General features: G+C 30.3%; 5 protein-coding genes across 5 annotated transcripts; 3 read left to right on the top strand and 2 right to left on the bottom strand.

The window, feature by feature from the left end:
- Positions 1 to 5743: 5743 nt before the first annotated feature.
- Positions 5744 to 6586, bottom strand: BBK36DRAFT_1131117 (hypothetical protein; the record flags this gene model as incomplete). The annotated part of the gene is made up of 1 exon (XM_024891923.1): positions 5744 to 6586. The coding sequence occupies one exon, from the start codon at positions 6584 to 6586 to the stop codon at positions 5744 to 5746; it is 843 nt and encodes a 280-aa protein (XP_024745018.1).
- A 2060-nt stretch (positions 6587 to 8646) lies between these two features.
- On the top strand, positions 8647 to 9622 carry BBK36DRAFT_153227 (glycoside hydrolase family 62 protein; the record flags this gene model as incomplete). Its single annotated transcript, XM_024897613.1, has 1 exon — positions 8647 to 9622. One exon carries the CDS (start codon positions 8647 to 8649, stop codon positions 9616 to 9618), a length of 972 nt encoding a protein of 323 aa, XP_024745017.1. The 3' UTR covers positions 9619 to 9622.
- A 3283-nt stretch (positions 9623 to 12905) lies between these two features.
- On the top strand, positions 12906 to 13721 carry BBK36DRAFT_1173224 (killer toxin; the record flags this gene model as incomplete). Its single annotated transcript, XM_024895840.1, has 1 exon — positions 12906 to 13721. The coding sequence occupies one exon, from the start codon at positions 12906 to 12908 to the stop codon at positions 13719 to 13721; it is 816 nt and encodes a 271-aa protein (XP_024745016.1).
- A 1852-nt stretch (positions 13722 to 15573) lies between these two features.
- Positions 15574 to 16393, top strand: BBK36DRAFT_1131177 (hypothetical protein; the record flags this gene model as incomplete). Its single annotated transcript, XM_024891931.1, has 2 exons — positions 15574 to 15824; positions 15871 to 16393. The coding sequence occupies 2 exons, from the start codon at positions 15574 to 15576 to the stop codon at positions 16391 to 16393; spliced, it is 774 nt and encodes a 257-aa protein (XP_024745015.1).
- A 146-nt stretch (positions 16394 to 16539) lies between these two features.
- BBK36DRAFT_9033 (hypothetical protein) lies at positions 16540 to 16771 on the bottom strand (the record flags this gene model as incomplete). Its single annotated transcript, XM_024898583.1, has 2 exons — positions 16540 to 16686; positions 16748 to 16771. 2 exons carry the CDS (start codon positions 16769 to 16771, stop codon positions 16540 to 16542), a joined length of 171 nt encoding a protein of 56 aa, XP_024745014.1.
- Positions 16772 to 26347: the final 9576 nt, after the last annotated feature.

The raw sequence follows: 26347 nt of genomic DNA, 5'->3' as shown, positions 1-26347 counted from the left end.
TAAGGAATTTACTTCCTTAATAGTAGTTTCTTTAGTATTTTTTATTAAGTGCTATATAAATTACTTTAAATTCCTTATTATAAATAAGGTATTATAATTCTAGCCTATATAGCTTTTTTAAGAAATAAGCAACTAGTTATAGTTTCTTATTTTTATCTAGTTAGCTTAGTACTCCTCTTATAGTATAATCTAATACATTTACTTTAATAGTAATTAGTTTTTTAAGATTAAATATAACTAATACTAGGTTACTAGTTAAAGCCTTTTTTAGTATATTAAATGCTTCTTATATATTAAGTGCTTATAAGAATTTCCTTTCTTTTTTTATAAGTTCTATAAGTAGTATAGCAATCTTTAAAAAGTTTTAAATAAATTATTTATAATAATTAGCAAGTCTTAAAAAGCTTTAGACTTCTTTTATATTCTTTAGCAGTTACTATTTACTAATAGCCTTAAGCTTCTTAAAATCTATATATACTTCTCTAAGCATAATAATATATCCTAGAAATATAACTTTCTATTAGTAAAATTAACATTTCTCTAGTTCTACTAGTAGGTTTACTTTCTCTAGTGTTTTTAATATAAAAGCAATATGCTTTTTATATTCTTTAAGAGTTTTTAAGAAAATAAAAATATTATTAAGGTAAATAATAATAAATAAGTTAATAAATTCCTTTAATATATAGTTAATTATTTTTTAAAATATTATAGGTATATTAGTTAATTTAAATAGCATTACTAAGCATTTAAATAATCTATAGCATATTCTAAATGCTATTTTTTATTTATCTCCTAGTTTAATATAAATAAGGTTATAGGCTCTTTTAAAGTTAAGTGCTATAAACTATTTTACTTTAAATAACTAGTCTCTGATTTTAGTTATTAATAATAAAGGTATAATATCTTTCTTTATAATCTTATTAAGTTTTTAGTAGTTAATAATAAGTTATAATTTTCTATTTTTCTTTAGTATAAATATTATAAGGTATTTTACTAATAATTTTAATAGTTTAATATATCCTTTTTATAATTAGTTATTAATCTAGTCTTAAAGTGTCTTAAGTTTATTCTAGTTAAGATTATAGATTTTATAAAATATTAAGTTCTTCTTATCTTTTAGTTTAATTTTATAGTCTTATTTTATATTTAATAGTAACCTTATTTTAAGTTTTTCTTAGAATACTCTTTAAAATTTATAGTATTTACAGGGTATATTAGCTATTCTATCCTTTAGCTTACTATCCTTTACCTTTTCTATTATTATATTAATAAAATATAGGTCTTATAATACTATATTAAGTGTTCTCTTAGCTTGTTTTTATAAGCCTTTTTATTAATTATTATAGTATTATAGTATAATATTTACTTTTTTATTAAATCTAACTTTCTTTTTTTATAGTATTCTTTTAGCCTTTTCTTATTTTAGTAGTATTCTTTTAGCCTTTTTAGTTTTTTTATTTTTTCTTTATTTTTTTAATTCTTATGTTTTTAATATTTTTATAGCTTTTCTAAGTAGTTATATTATTCTATTATATAATGCAGTAGCTTTTAGCGCTAGGGCTAGGGATATTATAATATTCTATAGCTTATCTTAATCTAGTTATTATCTTTATTTTCCTTCTTCTAGTTAAGTGTAGTTTTGCTATTTTATATAGCCTTTTACTTAGTTAATTATTAAATTATATATTCTTAACTAATTATATTTTAAAAGGAGATTATACCTTTAGATATTTATAATATTAAATTAAAATAAATTAATAAGCTTATAAAAGCTAATGTTAAGGTAATTAGTCTCTTAATTAACTATCCCTTTATTATATAAAAACTTCTATGCCTTAATACTTATAAGTAAGTATAGGTATTCCTTTAAATAGTTTAGCAGCTATAGGCAGTTAACTAGCTAAGGTGTAATATAGCTTGCTATTACTCTGCTATTAATATATATAATAACTATATGCCTTTTTAGTATTCCTTTTATTAAAAACTTATTCTTTTAATTAGAGTTTATCTTTATTAAGTTAAGGTAGTGGTTTTTTATTATACTATCCTTTATGCTAATATTATTAATATTTATTTATATTTAAATAACTTCTAGTTTATAAGTATAGTACTTTTTATACTAATAGCAGCCTTGCTTTAGTTTAAGGTGCCTTATTAAGCAGTAGTATTACTTAATATCTTATAGATTAAGTACTTTATTATACTTACCTATCCTTATTATATAATTTATAAGATTATACCTGCTTTATATAAGCTTTCTGCTTACTTTTTTAAGTGCCTATTAGTATGCATTATAAAAGTTATAGTAGTACTTATTATAAAGAGTAAACTTATGCTATTTATATATTATTTATTACTTTTAATTATGCTAATTTATAACTTTACTTATAATATAGTCCTAATAGAAGACTTTATTATAGTTATCTCTATCCTTTTTACTATATTTTATAATAAATAGGTCTTATTTTATATTAGCTTTTATAAAGAGAAAATCTAATATTATTAAATTATTTATGCTTTAATAGTACTATAGTTATTATTTATTTTATAATTTCTTACTAATAGCTACTTTTATAAAGGTTACTAGTGCTAATCCTCTTTTAGTTTCCTTACTATATAGTATAGGCTTATTTATAGCTCTTTTAGCTATTTTATTAGTTAAGGGGTAAAGTAGGATTATATTAGAGATTACTAGTTCTTAATTATTAAAATAATAACTGTAATTATATTTAGTATTATTAATATCTTAAGATCTATATCCTTTATAATATTCTTATTTTAATTATTTTATTTTTATAGCTTTTTAAATCTTATTAAGTTTAACTATTTCTTATTATTCTTTTTAAGATATCTCCTAGTTCTTATTCTAGATTATAAATTCTTTAGCTTTTATTATATTTAAGTTAGAGATTTTATTATTACTATATTTATTACTTAATAGTTAAATAGTAAGAGTGTTAATATACTTCTTATTCCTTAGTTTCTTTAAAAACTATCTTAATCCCTATTTCTTACTAAAGTAAATTAAGTAATTATTATTATAGCATACTGTTTAATTAAGACTTTTATAGTTTATAGTAAGTGCTATAGTATTTATAGACTTCTTATCTTATAGTTTAAGTACTAGTAACTACTATTTACTATTATTCTTTTTTAATAGGCTATAGTAGAACTTCTTAATATATCCTTTCTTTTTATAATTAAAGCATTTAATGTTTTATTAATTATGCTTCTTCTAGTTAATAGTGTCTAAATCTATTAGACTAGGTTTCTTATTATTACTTAAGGCAATATCTTATTTCTTTCTTTAATTAGTAAAGTATTTTTATTAAAAAGGCTTATTATTCCCTTATTTTTTTAAACTTTATTCCTTATATTACTTATATAATTAATTATTAATTTAAGTTGCTTTTTTTAAGAGGTTCTTAAATATGCTAAGGAGTTTATCTTATATAAGTTTATTTTTTACTTTAAATTTTAATCCTTAATAGTATAGCACTCTCTTTAAGGTATTATCTATATCTATTTTAGTATTAATTTATATAAATTCTGCAGTAAACTTTAAGCATAATCCCTTTTATTTAAGATTAAGGAGCTAGTTCTTAGCTTCCTTCTTTTTATTAATAGCTTTAAAAATTATCTTAAGTTACTTTTTAAATTCTATATAGCTAGTATAAATAGTAATAATAGTAGCCTTGCGTTAAGTTATGTTATTAATAGTGGCTTTAAAGTCTTATTAAAAGGGTTTAAACTAATCTTTTACTATCTTATTAAGTTATAAGGCAGTAATACTTACTTTTATCTTATTAGTAGCTATAGTTATTAAAAAGTAAAAGTACCTAAAGTATGCTTTTATATTTATAAGGAATGCTTTAGTCTTTTTTATATCTCTGTTATATATAGCTGGCATTAGTGGTTTAATAATCTCTTTAGGTTACTTAGGCATAGTAATATTCTAGGCTAGAGGATTTATAACTAGTTATTAAACTAGTGCAGGTTATATAACAGGAGCTTACTGTTATTAATTAAGTTAAGCTTATAAGACTGTAATTTTATCTTATTATTAAATACATTCTTAGTTTATTTATTAAACTAAGGCTTTAAAAGCTATAAGTTATTAAAGAGCTGCATTTTTAACTACTTGCTTAAAGTCTATTTATATTAAGGTTGCTATATTAACTTATTACTATTACTTCTAAGTAACACCTCCTTATAAGATATTACCTAAAAGTCTAAGGTAACTTCCTAAATAAGAGTTATTAATATATAATAAACTAGCGTTCTTATAATTAATAAGAATATATATTTCCTAAAGGATAAACTGTTTAAGTGAATAGCTTTAATTAAGAGAGCTATTTAGGTTTATATTAGCAGAAAGTTAGGTTAGGTCTTAAGTATAGTAAATAGTTATATAGCTAGTAGATTATAATAAACTAATTCTAATTTAATTACTATATTAATAGCTATTTACTTAAACTATTTAAATAAGTGTTATAAATAAATCCTTATATAGCTAGTTATTCTGTCTAGATTATTTAATATTTAAATAATCCTATTCCTAGATTATTTATATAAGAGATAATCTATCCCTTAGATTATTAAAGGATTTAATAATCTATTCCTAATTAGCTAATTAGTCTAATGTTTATCTAGTACTGTCTGCTAAGGGTAGTCCTTAGTTATAACTATAAGTGTTAGGTTGTGACAGTATAGCTTTTAAGCATTTATAAATATAAATAGTATTTTTATTATAGCTTATATAATTATAATATAACTAGTAAGAGCTATAGCTAGATCTTTTAATTAGTAAGTAGTAAAGTATAAGGCATAAGATAAAAAGCTCTTTTAGTTTTTATCTTTAAAGGAGGTCTAGGTTCTTATAGCGCTATAGTGCTATTTATTCTTAATAGTTAAAGGCTAGCTCCTTTTTTTAAGATTTATTTTTATACTTAAGGAAGGCTAGTAATAAGTATATAGCTAAAGGTTAGTATACTATACCCTGCTTAATAAAGAAGTTAGCTTTTTTATTCTTAAAGATATCTTTATAGCTAAGGACTTATAAGACTAAGGTCTAGCACTTTAAATAACTTAAGGTATAAGTAAGGCATTAAAATTTAAGGAATTTCTGCTAAAAGCTATTTAATAGTATATATTATAGCCTAGCTATAACTACTAAGTTATTAAGGAAGTAGTAAGTAGCGCGTAGTTATTAATAAAAGGGGAGTTATTAAGCTTTATAAAGGAGTTTTACTATAGTGTAGATTATAGTAAAGGCCTTAAAGATTTTAATATTAAAGACTTTAGTAAACTGCAGTATGCTATACCTGCTATAAATAAGCTAGTAGCCTTAAATAACTATAGCTGCTTTTTAGCTAGCCCTCCCTTTTAATAAGGAGCTATTAAAGTAATTAACTATATTTATATAAGGCAGCTGGCTAAGCTAATTATTATAGGCTATAGCAGCCTTATCTTTACTAAGTAGCAGAAGTGCTAGGCCTAGGCAGACGTAGTTGCTATAAGCAGGGATAATCCTAGGGCATATAGGAGGGGGGGTAAGGGCGGCGATAGATTAAAGTTATAAGGGGAAGCGACCTCTGCCCTCCATCTGCAGGACCAGGGGGTGTTAACAGAGCTTTAATAGCAGCGATTGAATATGTACAAAGTCTAGGGTATATTGACGAAAATCTGTACTCAAAGCTGTGTATGTAGGTATGGTCCACGAGCTTTGCTGATACATCACAGCCTAAGATGTTGGGTGGTAGTTTTCCATGACCAGGTCCTCCTTCGACACGCTCTCGGCCAAGAACCAGCCATTGTTTTGCAGGAGTGTGATCAGCTGATCGCGCAGCGTTGAAGCTGTATCATAGTCATCCGTCTTGAAAGAGGCCTCAACAAGGTACTCGATCCCAGTGCCGCTCGAGTTCTCAATCGGCCACACCTCAATGTCGAGTTCCAGGCCATTCCACGTTCCGGTGGAGCGCTTGGTCAGAATTGGGCCGTAAATAACGGCGCTCTTCAGCAGACTGGTACCCCAGCCGTCCGAGACCCAGTCGTCAAACATGCCCGGGGCGTTGTCTTCAAGCATGTTGCGGGAGTCCTTCTCGTTTGGGTCGTCCGTGCCGCTGTATCCCTGTGATGACGCTGAATAGTCTCTCTGAATAGAGAGCGTCTGAGCAGAATACAGCCAGTCGATTTGAGCATCGTAGTTGCCTTGGCCCGAGTTCCAGCCGTCGCTGAAAGCCGTGTTCAGCGCCCCGTTGATGTCCCCGTTGCTGACCGGTAGACGCCACTTGTACGTGAGGTCAAAGCCGCTCTTGTTCTCAACGTTGCGGATGCGGCAGCTCCATCCATTGACATGAAAGTCTTCGGTAGTTGTGTCAAGGTATTGTACGTTGATCTTTGTGACAGTCGTTGGCATGGCAAAGGTGGAGAGAACAGTGGGCGTGAGCTTGAAGTCGGAACCGAGAACAGCAGAGGGGTCCATTAGCAGATGGACTTCGTAGTCAGGAACCATGGGGCCATCCGCTGCCATAACGGCGGGCAGAAGTAGGGCCGCAGACACGACCTTTCCCAGTATGTGCTTCATGTTTGGCAAATATGTGATGTGATGGCTGGCAAACAATAGTGTTGTCAATGAAATTGTCACAGATACTGAGTCTATCTTCCTTATTTATAAGTCCAGTGGCTAGCTCTACGCGTGCTCTGAAAATCTCTTATCCTTGTCTTGAGTCTCGTCTCTACGCCCTATGTAACCCCGCGACGAGAGCTTGCGGGGCTTCACCACGCATTTCGTTCCCGTTCAGGCAGGTTGTCGAGATGCTCTTGATTCACGCTGTTTTGGTTCACCGAAGTCCAGTCTTTAAGCGCCCACGTGTTTTCTACTGCCCATTCTATTGCATCCATCAGAAACAAGCGGCGCTATAGCGCTGTCTGTAGGGCTTAGCGTAAATGATAGCCTCCGGTAATCGAGATCACCAATGCCGCCATGCGCGCGATGGTGCCCAATGAGTTGCGAGTTCGGGGAATCTACTGGATGAAATATGTTTGCCAACTGCTACAAGTTACCAGACAACTCACTACGAAGAGCCTTGAATCTGGGTCACTGGGTGAAGGCCAGAGACGCCTGTGATTTGTATGCCTCTCATTCCTGACTTCTGTGCATAGTGCGTCAATATCTCGTAACAGCGAAGACGGGTCAGTTAGCCTGCAATCCATCATGCGCTGAGATTTATTATGCTCACCGAAGCCATGGAGAAGGCCTTTCAAAATTGCATGCGGGAATATTAGAGGAGATCGGTAGCGACCCTATTGCCGCGTTTGCCGGACGGGTGCAGCTTGTAGTGATTCCCAGTGCAAGACTTGTTCAATGGGAGATGTGTATACAGACCATGATGCATGGTACGTCCTTGACCGCCATTGTGTACGCACGTGGGTCGAGCTCTGCGAGACTTTGGCTGCATCGAAACGGCGGCGGCTGGAGGCACGCCGTTGTTTGCTTCTCAGAAGGTTGGTATTGAGGTTTCGCATTTCCATGGCCCCTACATGAGAGCGGGCATCAAGGTTGGAATTTCTCTGTCCCAGGCACGCACAAACTCAGATTCAACGTTTAGGGATTCCGGCGTTTGTCTTTGTGGGTACGGAAACCAAGTTCCTCTCCTCCGTGCCTCCCTATTTCAGTGTCATACATGGGTGGTTCTTCAGCCAGGCACTTTACCTCGTGTCCTACCTACAGAGTAAGGTAGTAATACATAGGGACCAGCAAGCTGTTAGCGGTCGTGCAAACAGGTCCTTTCAATGCTTGCAGCGCGACTATTAGCAGTGATTTCAACCAGAGTAAAGACAGCCGGACTTTTAGCGTTTCTACTATTTTCTATAGCGCATGGGACATGTCCTCTTCTTCGTCAACATCTGGCTTGCTAATCTCCGCATATCCCAACCACATGGATATTGCAACTCAGCACTCTGGTAGCAGTTGTTGAGAGGCTACAAGCATGCCACATCTCGCCAATTACCGGCCAGTTGTCTGCAAAACGTATTCAGGCTCATATTTACAGACGATACTTCTGTTGACGATTCGATTACGTTAATAATGGAATTTAAGTCACATGCCATAACTGCCCCACGGCGAGGACTTCATAAGTCTGCATGGAAATCGCACGGAGTGACTGAGCGCCTATAGTACATCATCAAATAGCCTAATGGTAGATCGAAACGGTTAAAAACTTCGCTGTACATCAGCTACTTTCTTACGTGAATACATGAAGAGCGGTTGATTTGAAGGCCGATGATTTAGCCGTCATATATTTACAAAGACCTCCAAATTACTGAAATTGCCTTGAATACTGCCTCCGCAGGGTGGAGATGGTGTGTGAAGTGGAAAGGCCATTGGGGCGCTTTTCTGTTAGTCGCTGCAACATTGATATATAGCAGTAGCGATCACTGAAGAGCCTACCGGCTTTAAGACGCGATTATAATATTTACAGCGCAATTTTGTACTTGACTAAAGAAATCCAGTCGAGAACGTAGAATCCTGAGTGAGCAATGCGAGCTCGCATAGTTATATTTAAACCCTATGGGAACCCAGCTGTTGCCGCCGTTCTCATCTTAACCTTCATCGGTTTCCATTGTCTCTAGGCACAAAAGACTATGATGAAGCTCACAGCACTCATCGGGTTGGTGTTGAGCTTTGGGACTGCCGCCGTAGCAGCACCTACAGCATGCACTCTTCCGTCTACGTACCGCTGGAATTCGACCGGCGCGTTGGCCAGTCCGATATCAGGCTGGGTCTCACTGAAAGATTTCTCTCATGTCTTGTATAATGGCCAGCATCTCGTGTGGGGGTCGACGCATGACACAGGAACAGCCTGGGGCTCGATGAACTTTGGTCTGTTCAGCGACTGGTCTGATATGGCAACGGCGAGCCAGAACAAAATGACTCCGGGTACTGTTGCTCCAACCGTCTTCTACTTTGCCCCAAAGAGTATTTGGGTACTCGCGTATCAATGGGGCCCGACCACCTTTTCCTATTTGACGTCAAACAATCCGTCCAGCGTCACCGGATGGTCCTCGCCACAGCCGCTCTTTTCTGGCAGCATCTCAGGCTCTAGCCCGCTGGACCAGACAGTCATCGGCGACAGCACGAACATGTATCTGTTCTTCGCGGGAGACGATGGAAAAATTTACAGAGCGAGCATGCCTATTGGGAACTTCCCCGGAAGCTTCGGTTCGTCGTCAACAGTAGTCTTGAGTGACGAAAGAAACAGTCTGTTTGAGGCGGTTCAAGTCTACACCGTTCAAGGGCAGAAGCAATATCTCATGATAGTCGAGGCAATAGGTGCAAATGGACGCTATTTCCGGTCATTTACAGCCACTAACCTCGGCGGCGCATGGACTCCGCAAGCCACGACCGAAAGTCAACCGTTCGCCGGCAAGGCGAACAGTGGCGCCACCTGGACAAACGACATCAGTCATGGCGATCTCATTCGCAGCAACCCTGATCAAACGATGACTATTGACCCTTGCAACTTGCAGTTCTTGTACCAAGGGAGGGCGACAGATTCTGGAGGAGACTATAACCTTTGGCCTTACCGACCAGGTCTGCTAACTCTCCAGCATTAGCTGTTTACCATAATCCTAGACCCCTGTGCTGTGGCCAAGCGTTGAGATGTTATTTACAAGAGCATAGAGGCCAGTTTGAAGAGGAAGTGGACGGGATAGGTGGCAGACCGTGAAGACTAAACATGTAGTGAGTAGGTATTTGATCCTTGATAACAATTTATCCATGTTTAGTTACCATTGGTCCGTTCAACAGACCTCTTTCAATTAATACTATGCGACTCCGAATGGATCAAGTGACGTCAGTCGGCCTCGCTGGGCATCATGGCAATTAAAGCCAGCACATTCGGCGTCTAGCCGCTATGCTTTGCGACACTCCCGTCGGATACTGAAAACCAATGCTCATGAGCATTTCTGACCCCGCACAATGTGGAAGTAGGGTATTGTAAACGTCGGATGGAACCCTAGTATTATCTTGACTTCTGATCTCGTGTTTTGTTTTCCGGCATTCAGCTGTACATGAGCGGATCTCAAACAATAGACAGGCCACGTGCGGGCCGGTCCATAGCCTACCTTATCCAGGTATCTATAAGTCGTGACTTCAAATGGTAATTGTTTACATTTGCAAAACACCCAACTGGTAATATGTGCTTATCAAGTACTCTATTAGGCCAAGGCCAAATTGTCTCTTTCTCTGTTCCCATAGACAACAACAACAACAACAACAACAACAACAACAACAACAACAACAATACCTGCGAGACTTGAATATAGGGTAATGATGCTAGCCCATCTCTCAACTAACACATGAAAATCCGAGGAACGCATGAGTAGGGCATCCACCTTCGAGATGCCACACTGTGTCGTAGAAGTAGGCGATGGCGCGGAATATGCCGAATGTAGCTGCCGGTGCATGCGTCCTATGGCCTCCGAACATGCATTCCCCTGAAGCTTATACACCAGTCGTGTATCCTATTCTGCCTTAATCAGCCAGAGACAAAATAATAAATTATGATGTTTCACATGTCACCGGGTTTGCCGATACACGAACATTACACCTGAAAGATCAAGGAGAATAGCAAGGGGCCTCTCTTTCTGCTTCTCTTCCTTATTAACATGAAAAACCGAGACATGCGGAGTTGCCAATAATTCGGTTACAATTGGGATTCTAAGTGACAGGCTGATCTATTTTTCTTAGGCTATGATGTCGAGAGTGAACAGGCCCTCAGCGGTAAGGTTGTCAAGCAATGGGACTGTATTAGAAGCACTGTCTGCCTGACGCCTATTTGATCAACTGTTCCGCAAAATACTGAGTTGATTGCCATGGCCACAAAGAATTACAGCACACGCATTCTGTATAGCCTGTATATGTATTTACCGCATGCTTTGCGACGGACTCGAAGAGAAAGACTGTGAGAAACAAAAGAATACAAACAGCCAAGCTGGTCTGTTAGAATGTTCTGTGAGCGGGCGAAGACATCGACTGAAGTGTAACACTATGACTAATGCCTGTAAAGTAGCGCTGGACAGTGTAGCATATGCAATTCAAATGCCTCTCAACGAATAACATCTGCGATTCCGTCCATGGGACAGCTCCACATGATGCTGACATTTGGAGCAAACAACGCGAAGCACGTGCCAGTGAGGGATCGTTCAATGACTCGGCCTTCCAGATCTATATCGACCGATCCCTGACAGTGGCTTGGCGATGACCATCTAATCCACCAATAATATGAGGCGATCCGACAATCTGGACGGCCAAGACGGCGAAATGCTGTTTTCCTATAGCACTCTAACATACAACAATTCCTACTACGTAATACCCACATGCTTCCATGAGGCTATGTTCTGGTTGACGGTCTACAATGATAATTTCATCCCGCCCATGCTAGTGCTGAGGGAGACAGGGGGTAGTAAGAAGCGATCGACGTCTATGGGGGATCAAAGCCTAGCTATAACGGGTCTTTCCCCTGACACAGCGATTCATGTCGAGAAGAGTATCGTATAAAGGTACCGTACGTAGTGGCACGTTGGTATGCCTCATAGGGAAACTTGGGTTCAAGAGATATCGATACGGGTACTGTCTAGGAAGCTAACTGTATACAAATTCATTTGCAGTCTCATAGTCGGGCGCGATATACAATGCAAAGGCTGAGCATTTCGAATTTGTCTGAATATTATGATAGATCTTGCCTAGTAGTATTTACAGGCATCGGGAAAGCCTTGACCACTCTCTGTCCTCGCTCGTCCATACTCCGTACGTATAAATAGTTTGTCTCTTGCAGATGTGGAGTCCAAAAGTTCTAGCCATGTAGTATATTCATACAGCACATTGCATCCAGGTGCCGGGCTGAAGATCGCTGACAGCCAGATAAGCATAATGCTTGCTCTTATTTCCACAACGTGGAGTTGGGCATGCCCCTTTTCTATGCACTGACGTCATTTTAAGAGTGGTACGACTGCTCGGGAAGAACTGAAGATGGAATTCAACTACAGCCAACTGCAAGAAAGATTATTTTGAAATTGAAAAAAAGCGCTCCTTGGTCCTACGGAAGTCGTCCATGCATGAGTCTCATTATTCGTCTGTACCTGACTCATAACTATCAAAGCTCGGTCAAGTATATTTCCGCAGTTGGGCTGAGGTTCGAAGCAATAAGAACCATCGCCCTTCAACACGGAAAATTGTTGCCGGCGTGGTATCGTGGAGTCTTGGTACACCTGAGGTTCCAAGTCGTGATTATGTTGAAGCACCTTCTGATCTTGGAATTGATTCTCAGTCTCAGGGGTTGATGCTTATTGCATCCCCGGGGAACGAGTCAAGTCCTGTGGGTACATTCCCAGACTGCGGCAAGCGGTTTGCCGAAAAATTGACAATCGAGAAACGATCAGCACACCGAGTCCAATATTGCGCACACATGAGCAAGGCTAATTGGTCTGCGAGACTGTGCGTATTGCATTGGCGTATGCACATGTTCATTTTGCTGTCTTTTGCAAAACGCTTTGTGTGGGTAGCAAGACAAATTGAGTCTGACAGAACAAACATCCACCGACGCAGCCAAGTCTGACTTTCTTGCCGATCTCTCCATTCTGCGTTGCAACTTGTAACTACATCCGGACCGTAACATAATGGGTTGACCCTTGTTCCCTTCGCATTCATGTAGACGCCCGGTGAAGGGCATTGGTATCCTTAGACAGTCTTACCGTTAACTTCGTGGTCTTCAAGATATAAATAAGGCACTCGCGCGCTCTGCAGAAAGAACCATTCCTCCATCACCATCAACTCCAACATCATCCACAGCATCCCGAACTCTCAGATCACTACTTCACCCATACGTATCAAGATTTCGATCATGTTTTTCGGCAGAACACTCTTCGCCCTTGCCGGCATTGCTTCCACAGTCAACGCCTTGGGCATTAACTGCCAAGGTAGTGGTCTCTGCGCCAGCAACAAGGGCCTTCTAGGAAACCTCCTGGGCCAGATCAAAGCGATGGACCAAAGCCAGACCTTCTCTGATGGCCAACACATTGCCTGCACCGAGTCTTCCGTCACTATTGGCAATCCAAGTCTCTGTATATTCTACCAGAAGACCGGCCGAACGTTCACTGTGGCCCAGACCGTCTGGTATGTCCAGTCTCTGATGGACCATGGCTGTACAGCATGCGGCAGCATCCCTGTGGACGATGGCAATAATGTCGACAACGGGGAGTTGACTGCCAACATGGTCACCAATGCAAAGCGCCGCGATACCGGCATGGTCAAGACTGTTAGAAAGAGGCATGGATCTGAGTCTCACGCCGTGGGCAAGATGGAAACTGTTTCCAAGTTGTCGAAGCGCTTGGGTATCAACTGCCGCGGTAGCTCTACCTGCAGTGTTGGAGGCGTTGCAAACCTCCCGGCCGGACATATCGACGATCTCAAAAACACCATTGCTGGACAGGGTGATGGCGTTTGGGGCAATGGTCAACAAATCGGCTGCGTTGCTCACGTCACTGGCAAGATCTGCGCTTTCTACCAGAATGTCGGCGATCGCACTTTCACCACGCAGCAGACTTTGATGTACCTTGACTGGCTCACGGATCACGGCTGCACCGTCTGCGGCAGTGTCCCTACTGATGATGGCAACAACGTCGACAACGGAGAGCTGACCGTTAACTACGTTTCCTAATTCTATGCTGTATCAGATGTCATCCGGGAGCGGTTTTACTGCGTACCTTACCTTATCTTCTGGCGGGTTTGCACCTGGGTGGGATGGTTGAGTGGGAGAGGATTTATGAGTTACTTCCTTGACTTTCGGCAGCCACCTGCTTTTGAGTTATTGAGGGCGTTCTCTTATTCTCGTCATTCTGTTTGTACCGATAGTCAAATCAAATCGAAACTACGTTTCGTTTAATTACCCTATGCACCGAACATATAATTTATATCTGCTGAAGAATGTACGTACACCCTCCTATAGGACATAAAGTAAAATTCCCACGTCTCATATGCAAGTATATCTTCCTGCGGCGCCGTATACCATCAATCCCGAATTAATGTTTTCCATATGGTCGAAGTTATGTCGGAGTCTCGTTACTATCAGGTTGTCAGCCAGACAGCTTCTGCGCCAAGTGTAAGTTACCTACCTAACATAGTAGGTACCTACAGTTCTCAACCATTCGAACTCAGCAAAGGCGCGGGCACATTCATGTCTACAGCGCATGCTATAACGATAGCTCTTGACTATCGGATTGAAAAGAGAACACTGCAAGGTCAATCTTGGGTTGTAAGCGCCATACTCATGTCGTTGACCGTGACATCATGTGACACATGCTCACTGCCTGCTCCCTCGACCCTGTACAGCGGCTCGGCAACCCCCGCTATTCTTGTCTGGAGAAGGTATGAGTGTTTTACAGGGGAGCATGCCTTGGGCCAAGCAGATTCCTATGGGCCAAAATTGATCCTGAAGGCACCGCCACAGGCAAGCTCTACCGAACTCCTACGCAGATCTTCCCGCTAATGACTCAACGCTAATAAGAGCGACCAGTTGATGACGAATATTCCGCACTCGCAAGGCACTTGGCGCCTCCTGTTTGCCGCGGAACGATGCCACGAGACTGGATCGAGGCTTCTTGGCGGCTCCAGTGTTTGATGCACCAGACAGTGAGCTTTTAAACCTAGCACATAACCAATTGTGACTTGCTCTAACCGACTGACATATTTGTGTAGGTCCAAGCGATTCCCGGTGCATACGCTGCCCAAGCGATAGATAGTGACGAGCTACACATCAGGCCTAACCAGCAGAAGCAGATTCTGCGTCATGAAACGCGCAATTGGTCCGTTGGATAAGCGCAAGAGAGTCACTCGCTGCCTGGCTTGTGCGAGAAGGCGAATAAAGGTGTGTTCTTCCTAGTAAGGGCTAATGAAGACCAAAGTACTCATGATGCATCATCGGCAGTGTCAAGGCGGCTTTCCTTGTGAATATTGCAATCGAACCGAGAAGATATGCGCTCCTCAAGCTGCATCGCGCCCCGACACTGCTGCTTTAGGTGTCAAGTTCGTCAAATATATGCCACCGAATCAAAGCCTAGCAGAAGCTGAAAAGCTACCACTGCAGGTACAGACACACAGAAATGATGTGTACTGGAGCAGCTTTGCCGCAACGCTTTCCAGATGTCAGTTCAGCGAGGACTTTGTTCATATAGCGCGAGATTTGATGCCATTGATGCAAAAGTCCCCATCGTTGCGGGACTTGGCCGTCGCAATTGGCGCCCTGGATGCGGGAAGACGTGTTTCAGTCAGGTCGTCTCCTGAACAGGAGTTACCGCACTTTGTTGCGTATCGTTCCTACGGCCGCGCCTTGCAGTCACTTCAACAGCGATTGGAAATGCGCGATGCTGTCGCATGCGAAGATGTGGCATGGATCTCTTTTCTATCGGGCTTATTCGAGGTAAGATTCTGACGCCCGTCAAATACACCACCCACGTAGCTAAACCGCGGCCCAGTTGATGTCCGAATCTTTTGGGGAGGGATGGGCAAGACACATGTTCTACGGCACATCGAAAGCTTTGCAGCTTGCCGGCCGACCCGCTCTCTCATCGCCACTACAACAAAGACTCTTTAGCGCATTCCGAGTGCTCGAGGCAAACAGGGCAATCTTGTACGGAGATGTCACCTTCTTGTCGGAACACAAGTGGAGGCTACATCACTGTACTGGCAACGGACACACTGGGCCTCCAGACTTCATGGCAACCATGACCGAGCTATTGATTGAAACATCTGCATTCAGCAAGCAGTAAGTACGAAAAGCCGACGCCAGAATAGCCCTTTCTCACACATAGCGGGCTTTTTGAGCAGGTCGAGCCAATACCAGAAGACGTAAGGTTGTGCAATCTCGTCGTCACAGCGCTGGCTCGCAGAGGCCATGAGCTGAATCAGATACTCAATGCATGGTATGATGGCAATGCCCCGGCGTCAGAGTTCGCGGATCCTTTCACTCAACTTGCTCTTGCAAACTTTTACGCCGTTCGACTCTTTCACTGCAACAATTTTACTTATTACACATGTTGGGAAGCTGGGACAGTTCCCCAATTGGACAAACCTGAGATTGACGCATATGTGGCCATAATCACAGACTTGTGCGATCAGATCCTACAAACATCGAATATCCCAGGGGCAATCCTTCTCTTTCCTCTGCGAATGGCTGGAGCGCACGCCAGATATGAACCACAACGATACAATGTGCGGCATTTGCTTCATCAAATACATAACAACGGCTTTGTCGTAGCACAGAGAATCCAGACAGACGTATCGGAGCTTTGGCAGTACCAAGCTGGTAACAATCTTGATGAGTTACGGATGTAAAAAGCTAAAATACAGATGAATATGTCCCCATGCACGGCAAACTGAAAAAAGAAGCCAATGAAGTGAGGACGAAGAAAAGAATTTCGAAGAAGTTATAGGTGCCCTCTCATTGGCCTTTTCTTTATACCGGCTCGATTTCCCCAATATCACGCGATCAAATTGACCTGGATATTGAAGAAATCAGTAACAACTCGCGTGCGCCTGCCAGGCGCGAAATAATCGTAGCCGACAATTGTATTGCAAGTATTCACGTAGATGGTGACGGGGATGGCTCCCTGGTACATGATGTTCCACTATTTCACCAGTTAGCTTGCTTTTCGTTTGTATGTAGGTATGTGGTTGAGACGTTGCAACAGGGAGCACTAACAGATGCCACATCTTCCTCGCTAAATTTCCTTATTATAAGACTGTTAAACTACAGGGTGACCCTAGTCTAGTCTATCTTTATAAATCTTAGCTAATATATAAGAAGGGCCCTGCCTTTAATATTTATATTTAGTTATATTAAGTCCTTTATATATTATTAATATATATATAATATTACACTTTTTTATTTTAATAAGTTATAAGCCTAGGCTATAGAACTCTACTACTTTTTACTGCCTCTTTATTATTAAGATATTTATAAATATACTAAAATTATAATACTATACTTATATAACTAGCCTTAATATTAATAAAGCTACTTATTACTAAGTAAATCTAGAAAATAATATATTAAACTACTTCTTTAATTATTATATTTTTTAAAATTATAATTATTTATAACTTAATATATATAAATCTTTAAAACCTCTTTTCTCTTTACTTATATAAATAGCTAATCTTTAAATAATAAGATAAAACTTATAAAATAGAAAATAAATATAATTTATAGCCTTACTTATAGCTACTAGCTATAAGATTAAGGTTTATTTAAAAGGACTGTTACTTTATACTTATAGAAGAAATTAACTAAATACCTTATAAGGCTTTTTAACTAAACTATAAAGAAAGTTTATACTTTTTTTTAAAAAAGATAAATATAAAGCTTATAGTAAGATACTTTATGCTTAAGGCATTTTTATAAACTCTTAATTATAAAATTAATATCTAGAACCTAGAAGTTAAAAGCTATTCTTAAATACTATCTCTGCTTTTAATACTATCTCCTCTTTTAATTAATAAGAATAAGCTAATATAAAAGAAGCATCCTCTAGCTATTAAGCTAAGTATACTTTAGGATATTAGTATTAAATATATTAAAGAACTTTAACCTTAAAAGCCTTAATAAAATAAAAATTAAACTACTTAAATTATCTTTTAGCTAAATTATATAAAAAAAAAGATTTTATATATTATTAAAATATAAGGCTATAGTAACCTTTTATAAAATAAAATGCTATTAAATAAAAAGACTAAAAAATTTAATAAAAACTATATTAATTAAGTGAAATTATAAACTTAATATTAAGAAAAGATTATAGTATTTATTTAAAGTAAGCTAAGTTTTTTTACTTTAGGTATAGTTAATAACTTAAAATATATTTATATAGTTATTAACTAACTTAAAAAAAACTTTAAGCTTTATAATAGTATTATCTTTTAAGACCTTAATTATAAATATAATAAGCTTACTTTTAATAACTATAGTAATATATTAAACTATATTAAAAAACTTAAAATAATATAAATTAAGCTATTATAACTTAATAAATCTTATATTATTAAAAACCCTTAATTTATAAGTTCTTTATTAAACTAAGATATTATTATAAAAATTTCTAATTTACTTTTTATTAAACTTAAAAACTTATTTTAAAATATATAAATAAAAGGATTATATTAGTAGCTATTATTTTTAAAAAGGCTAAGATAGCTATTAAGTATAAAGAAATTAAGTAAAAGGTATAAAATAAAAACCTTAAACTTATTACTAAGTAATTAAGAATAGCTTTTTAATATACCTGCTTATATTACTATAAGGTTAGCTATTATAAAAAGTAATACTTAATACTATATTTAGAACTTTAATTAAAAAATATAAAATAATAAAAATATAAGCTTTAAGTTAGGTTCTTAAATTATTAAAAAAAATAGTATTTATAATAAAATATAGCTATAATTAATAATAATAAACTATTAGCTATAGCTTTTACCTTTTTTTATATACTTAATCCTTTTAAGACTAAATAAATACTATTATAAACCTTTACTTTAGTAGCTATAAGATATTAAGCCTTAATAAGAGTAACTACTATTACTTATATTAACCTTACTAGCATTTTTATTTTTAATAATAGTATATTAAACTATATAATATATTAAAGATATTAGTTTAATAACTTATACTTTATTATTAAGGCCTTTATTATAAGACTAGGAGATATATAAATTATCTTTAAAAGAACTAGAACTTTTTACCTTTATAATACTATAAATTAAAGCTATAAAGACTTATAGCTTTATAATACTTTATTTATTTCTTTTACTAGTTTTAACCTTATCTTTATATTTTAACTTAATTAATAAATATATACTATTATTATTTATAATAGTATAATAATAGGTTTAAAAAAGACTATAGTCTTTTTAATTATAGCCTTATAATATAAAGTTTATATTATTAATATATTATAGCTTAGCCTTATAGCTTTTATTATTAAAGACTTATAACTCTAGCTTTAGTATAATAAACTAAAACACCTTAATAAAAATAAGATTAAATAACTTATAAAAATAGCTAATAGCCTTTAATTTATAAAACTAAAGTATATATATATATTATATATTACTAGCTATTAAAAAAAGCAGCTATATATATATATAATTAAAAAAAGAATATAATTATTAAAATTACTATATATTAACCTTATTAAAAAGTTCTTTTAATTAAGATATAATAATAGCTTTTCTTAATATGCCTTTTTTAATAACTTTATATAAATAAGCTAAGTGTTTTTACTTAAGCTAAAGTTTAACTTTTATTATATTTTAGTTTATTTACTTATATAATTAAAAACCTTTATATACTAAGTTTAAGTCTTTTATATAAATACTAAAGGAGAGAATATTAATTATTTTATTATTAACTATTATATTAATAAATATAATAAGATTATTTATATAAGTATAAATTAATATTAATAAAATAGGCTTATTAAATAATTATAATAAGTACTAATATTAGAACTTATACTAATACTTATATAAAGCTAGATTTTATTAAAATAGTAGCTTTATATTTTTAAAACTATTAACTACCTTTAAATTATTTTATTAATAATATCCTTAAATATTATACTTTATAAAGCCTAATATAATAATAAGCTAAACCTCTTATACCTTTAAGTCCTTAAATCCTAAAAATAAATACTTCTCTTAATAAAAAATATTAAAAAAATATAACTAAAAGCTATCTTTATCTAGCTAATTAAATATATTAGTATATAAAACTACCTTATCCTTTATAATAAAAAGGTAAAATCTAGTTTAAATATTATATTTAAAGAATAACTTAATATACTATTAGCATTATATTATAACCTAACTCTTAAGGTTATAACAAGGGTTGCCCTTAGTAAACAGGATTAAATTATTTATAATTTAAAGGACTAATAAGAATTAGGTTAATATAAATTAATAGTAATTTTATTTAAGTTATAAGGTAAATTAATATAAATTAATATTAATTTATAATAACTTTATTAAAAATAACTAGCTATATAAGGATTTATTTATATTACTTATTTAAATAATTTAAATAAATAGTTATTAATATTATAATTAAATTAAAATTAGTTTATTATAATTTATTAGCTATATAACTATTTATAACTGCTTAAGATTTAACTTAACCTCTTTATTAATAAAAACCTAAATAGCTTATTTATTAAAGCTATTTACTTAAATAGTTTCTTTTTTAAAAAGTATAACTTACTTAATAAGGTTAATTAGTTTATTATATATTAATAACTCTTATTTAAAAGATTACTTTAAACCCTTAAGCAGTAATTTATAAAGAAGTGTTATTTATATAAAGAAGTAATAGTAATAAGTTAATATAATAACCTTAATAAATATAAACTTTAAATAATAAGGCTAAAATAAAGCTAAAATAATTATAATATAATAACTTATAGCACTTAGAGATATAGTTATATAAATATAATAATAAAAAGCTATTAATTAAGTTAAGATTATAACCTTATATATTTAGATTTAATAATAATAATAAGCTCTTATTATATAACCTATACTAGTTTAATAACTAGCTATAAATCCTTTAGTTTAAAATATTATTACTTAAAAATAACTTAAAGAAATTATTAAACTACTTATACTAGTTATATATAATAAAAATATAAAAAAGACTAAAGTATTTTTTATAAATATAAGAATATACTTTAAGTACTTTTTAATAACTATAGCTATTAATAAAATAAAAGTAAGTATTACTGCTTTATAACTTAATAAAATAATAAAAGATTAGTTTAAACCTTTTTAATAAGATTTTAAAGCTATTATTAATAATATAACTTAATATAAAACTATTACTACTGCTATTTATAATAGCTATATAGAATTTAAAAAATAATTTAAAAATATTTTTAAAGCTATTAATAAAAAAAAAAAAGCTAAAAACTAGCTTTTTAATCTTAAATAAAAGGGATTATACTTAAAGTTTATTATAGAATTTATATAAATTAGTATTAAAATAAATATAAATAATGCCTTAAAAAATACTATATTATTAAAGGCTAAAATTTAAAGTAAAAGATAAACTTATAGAAAATAAACTCTTTAGTATATTTAAAAACCTTTTAAAAAAAAGTAACTTAAATTAATAATTAATTATATAAGTAATATAAAAAAAAAAGTTTAAAAAAATAAAGAAATAATAAGCCTTTTTAATAAAAATACTTTATTAATTAAGAAAAGAAATAAAATATTACCTTAAGTAATAATAAAAAGCCTAAACTAATAGATTTAAATACTATTAATTAAAAAAAGTATAATTAATAAAATATTAAATACTTTAATTATAAAAAAAAATATATTAAAAAGTTTTATTATAGCCTATTAAAAAAAGATAATAATAAATAATAATTACTAGTTTTTAAACTATAAAATAAGAAGTTTATAAATACTATAGCACTTATTATAAATTATAAAAGTCTTAGCTAAATAATATATTATAATAATAATTACTTAATTTACTTTAATAAAAAGTAAAGATTAAGATAGTTTTTATAAAAACTAAAGAATAAGAAGTATTTTAATACTTTTACTATTTAACTATTAAGTAATAAATATAATAATAATAAAATCTTTAACTTAAATATAATAAAAGCTAAAGAACTTATAATCTAGAATAAGAATTAAAAAATATTTTAAAAAAAATAATAAAAAATAGCTAAACTTAATAAGATTTAAAAAGCTATAAAGATAAAATAGCTAAAATAAGAATATTATAATAAATATAAATCTTAAAATGCTAATAATACTAAATATAATTATAGTTATTACTTTAATAATTAAAAACTAGTAATCTTTAATATAATCTTACTTTACCCTTTAATTAATAAAATAGCTAAAAAAGCTAAAGATAAGCTTATACTATATAGTAAAAGAATTAAAAAAGAATTAGTATTAGTAATCTTTATAAAAGTAGCTATTAATAAAGAATTATAAAATAAATAATAACTATAGTATTATTAAAGTATAAATAATTTAATAATATTACTTTTTTTTTATAAAAGCTAATATAAAATAAGACTTATTTATTATAAAATATAATAAAAAAGAATAAAGATAAATATAATAAAGTCTTTTATTAAGATTATATTATAAGTAAGGTTATAAATTAATATAACTAAAAGTAATAAATAATATATAATTAACTTAAGTTTGCCTTTTATAATAAATATTACTATAACTTTTATAATATATATTAATAAGCATTTAAAAAAGTAAGTAAAAGGCTTATATAAAATAAGTATAGTTTTATAAATTATATAATAAGAGTAAGTAAGTATTATTAAAATAAAACACTTAATTTATAAAATATTAAGTAATAGTATTACTTAATAAAGCACCTTAAACTAAAGTAAAGCTGCTATTAATATAAAAAGTACTATACTTATAAACTAGAAGTTATTTAAATATAAATAAATATTAATAATATTAATATAAAAAACAGTATAATAAATAACTACTATTTTAACTTAATAAAAATAAACTTTAATTAATAGAATAAGTTTTTAATAAAAAGAACTTTAAAAGGATATATAATTACTATATATATTAATAATAAAGTAATAGCAAGCTATATTATACTTTAGCTAGTTAACTACTTATAGCTATTAAACTATTTAAAAAAATACTTATACTTACTTATAAATATTAAGGTATAAAAGTTTTTATATAATAAAAGAATAATTAATTAAAAGACTAATTACCTTAATATTAACTTTTATAAGCTTATTAATTTATTTTAATTTAATATTATAAATATTTAAAAGTATAATCTCTTTTTAAAATATAATTAGTTAAGGATATATAATTTAATTATTAACTAGGTAAAAGGCTATATAAAATAATAAAACTATACTTAATTAAAAAAAGGGAAATAAAAATAATAACTAAATTAAAATAAGCTATTAAATATTATAATATCTTTAGCTTTAGTATTAAAAGCTATTATATTATATAATAAAATAATATAATTACTTAAAAAAATTATAAAAATATTAAAAATATAAAAATTAAAAAAATAAAGAAAATATAAAAAAACTAAAAAGGCTAAAAAAAATACTATTAAAATAAAAAAAAGCTAAAAAAATACTATAAAAAAAGAAAGTTAAATTTAATAAAGAAGTAAATATTATATTATAATATTATAATAATTAATAAAAGAGCTTATAAAAATAAGCTAAGAAAATACTTAATATAGTATTATAAGATTTATATTTACTTAATATAATAATAAAAAAAGTAAAGAATAATAAGCTAAAGGATTAAATAGCTAATATACTATATTAATACTATAAGTTTTTAAAGGTATTTTAAAAAAAACTTAAAATAAGGTTATTATTAAATATAAAATAAGATTATAAAATTAAACTAAAAGATAAAAAGAACTTAATATTTTATAAAATTTATAATTTTAATTAAAATAAACTTAAAATACTTTAAAAATAAATTAATAATTAATTATAAAAAAGATATATTAAACTATTAAAATTATTAGTAAAATACCTTATAATATTTATATTAAAGAAAAATAAAAAACTATAACTTATTATTAACTATTAAAAACTTAATAAGATTATAAAAAAAGATATTATACTTTTATTATTAATAACTAAAATTAAAAACTAGTTATTTAAAGTAAAATAGTTTATAGCACTTAACCTTAAAGAAGCTTATAATCTTATTTATATTAAGCTAGGAGATAAATAGAAAATAATATTTAAAATATACTATAGACTTTTTAAATACTTAGTAATACTATTTAAATTAATTAATATACTTATAATATTTTTAAAAATAATTAACTATATATTAAAGGAATTTATTAACTTATTTATTATTATTTACCTTAATAATATTCTTATTTTTTTAAAAACTTTTAAAAAATATAAAAAGTATATTACTTTTATATTAAAAATATTAAAAAAAGTAAACTTATTAATAAAACTAAAGAAATACTAATTTTATTAATAAAAAGTTATATTTTTAAAATATATTATTATACTTAAATATAGATTTTAAAAAGGTTAAGGCTATTAATAAATAGTAATTATTAAAAAATATAAAGGAAGTTTAAAGCTTTTTAAGACTTGCTAATTACTATAAATAATTTATTTAAAACTTTTTAAAGATTATTATACTACTTATAAAACTTATAAAAAAAAAAGAAAATTCTTATAAGTACTTAATATATAAAAAGCATTTAATATATTAAAAAAGGCTTTAATTAGTAACTTAGTATTAGTTATATTTAACTTTAAAAAACTAATTATTATTAAAGTAAATATATTAAATTATACTATAAGAGAAGTATTAAGCTAATTAAATAAAAATAAAAAACTATAACTAATTACCTATTTTTTAAAAAAACTATATAAACTAGAATTATAATATCCTATTTATAATAAGAAATTTAAGGCAATTTATATAGTATTTAATAAAAAACACTAAAGAAACTATTATTAAAAAAGTAAATTCTTTATAATAATTTTAATAAATTATAAAAATATTACTTACTTTATTATAATATAAAAACTCTTATAAAAATAAGTTAAATACTATAAATGCTTATTAAAGTTTAACTTAATTATTAAATACTATAAGGGAATAAAAAATAGTAAAGCTAATATACTTAGTAAAAGACTAGATTATTTTTAAGAAATTCCTAATATATAAGCTTAAATATTATAGTATAATAAAGATAGAAACTTAATATTAAAAATATTAAATACTATATTTATAATTAAAAAAGATAATTTAATTATTAATAATATTAAAGAATATATTAAGGACTAGATTAAAAAATAGTTTCTAAAAGGCATTTTTATAAAAAAGGGTTACTTAATAATAAATAGACTTATTTAAGTATTAAATAAACTATAAAAGAAAGTAGTTAAAATAATTTATATATACTTAATATATAAATATTAAAAAATAAGAAAAATCACTTAATAAGTTTAATAATACTATAAATTTAATAGTATTAAAAAAATAGTTTAAAAAGTTATTTTAAAATATATTATATATAAATAAGTAAAAGTAAAATGCTATTTCTTTTATAAAAAGTTATAACCTTTATAAGTTTTAATATAGCCTTAAGAATTAATCTTATTTAACTATATTATTAAGCTTTTACTTTTAAAAAAATTAATAATAAAAAAGACTTAAAATAGCATTTTTATAATAATTAATTAATTAATAAAAATAAGTTATTTTATTTTAGTTAAAAAAAGCAGTATAATTAAAAACTTAGTATATTAGTTTTAAAGATATATTTATATTAACTATAAATTACTAAATAAAATTATTTTAAATAAAGGATTAATATTTATTTTAAAATTTTAGTAATTACTTATAGCTAGACTTAAACTAAATTATAAAGTTAATACTACTTATTACTTATAAATAAATAAATAAAATTAATTAAATTATTAAAATATATTTATAATACTATATTAACTTTAAATAAAATAACTAGGTTAAATACTTACTAATAGTATAAATCTTATATAATAATATACTAATAGAATTAATAAAGAAATTACTATTTTATATAAATTATAAATTTAAACTAGAAGTATTTTAATTATTAAAGTAAGGTAAAAATATAAAGAAAGTAATTATTATAATAAAATAACTAAAAGAATTATATAAAGAAATAAAAATATAACTTAAATTTATATAAAAAAGAATAAGTAAGTATATAAATTAAAAAAGAATTAAAAGACTTATTTTTTAAAAGGGAGATATAATTTACTTACTTTAGTATATATATAAAGAAAAATAACTAAATATTAAAATAAACTAGCTAAGTAATAAGCTTAATTTTAAAAAACTTAAATTATATAAAATTTTAAAGTAAATTAAAAAAGTTAATTATAAACTTAACCTTTTAATAAAAAAAAGATAATAAAAATAAAGTATATATAATATTTTCTATATATTACTACTTAAAAAAGCAGTAATAAATAAAAAAATAAGTAAAATTATTTATAATATAATTATAATTAAAAGTAAAAAACTTAAATATAAAGTTAAATAAATACTTTATACTTATTATAAAAAGTAAACTTAAGTTAATTATATATTATTTATTACTTTTAGTTATACTAGTTTATAACCTTACTTATAATATAGTCTTAATAAAAGACTTTATTATAGTTATTTTTATTCTTTTTATTATATTTTATAATAAATAAGTCTTATTTTATATTAGCTTTT

The sequence above is a fragment of the Trichoderma citrinoviride genome (genome assembly GCF_003025115.1).
Source record: "Trichoderma citrinoviride strain TUCIM 6016 unplaced genomic scaffold BBK36scaffold_24, whole genome shotgun sequence".
Lineage (NCBI taxonomy): Eukaryota > Fungi > Ascomycota > Sordariomycetes > Hypocreales > Hypocreaceae > Trichoderma > Trichoderma citrinoviride.
The sequence above is the reverse complement of the archived record's forward strand: the minus strand, read 5'-3'. Positions and strand labels throughout refer to the sequence as shown.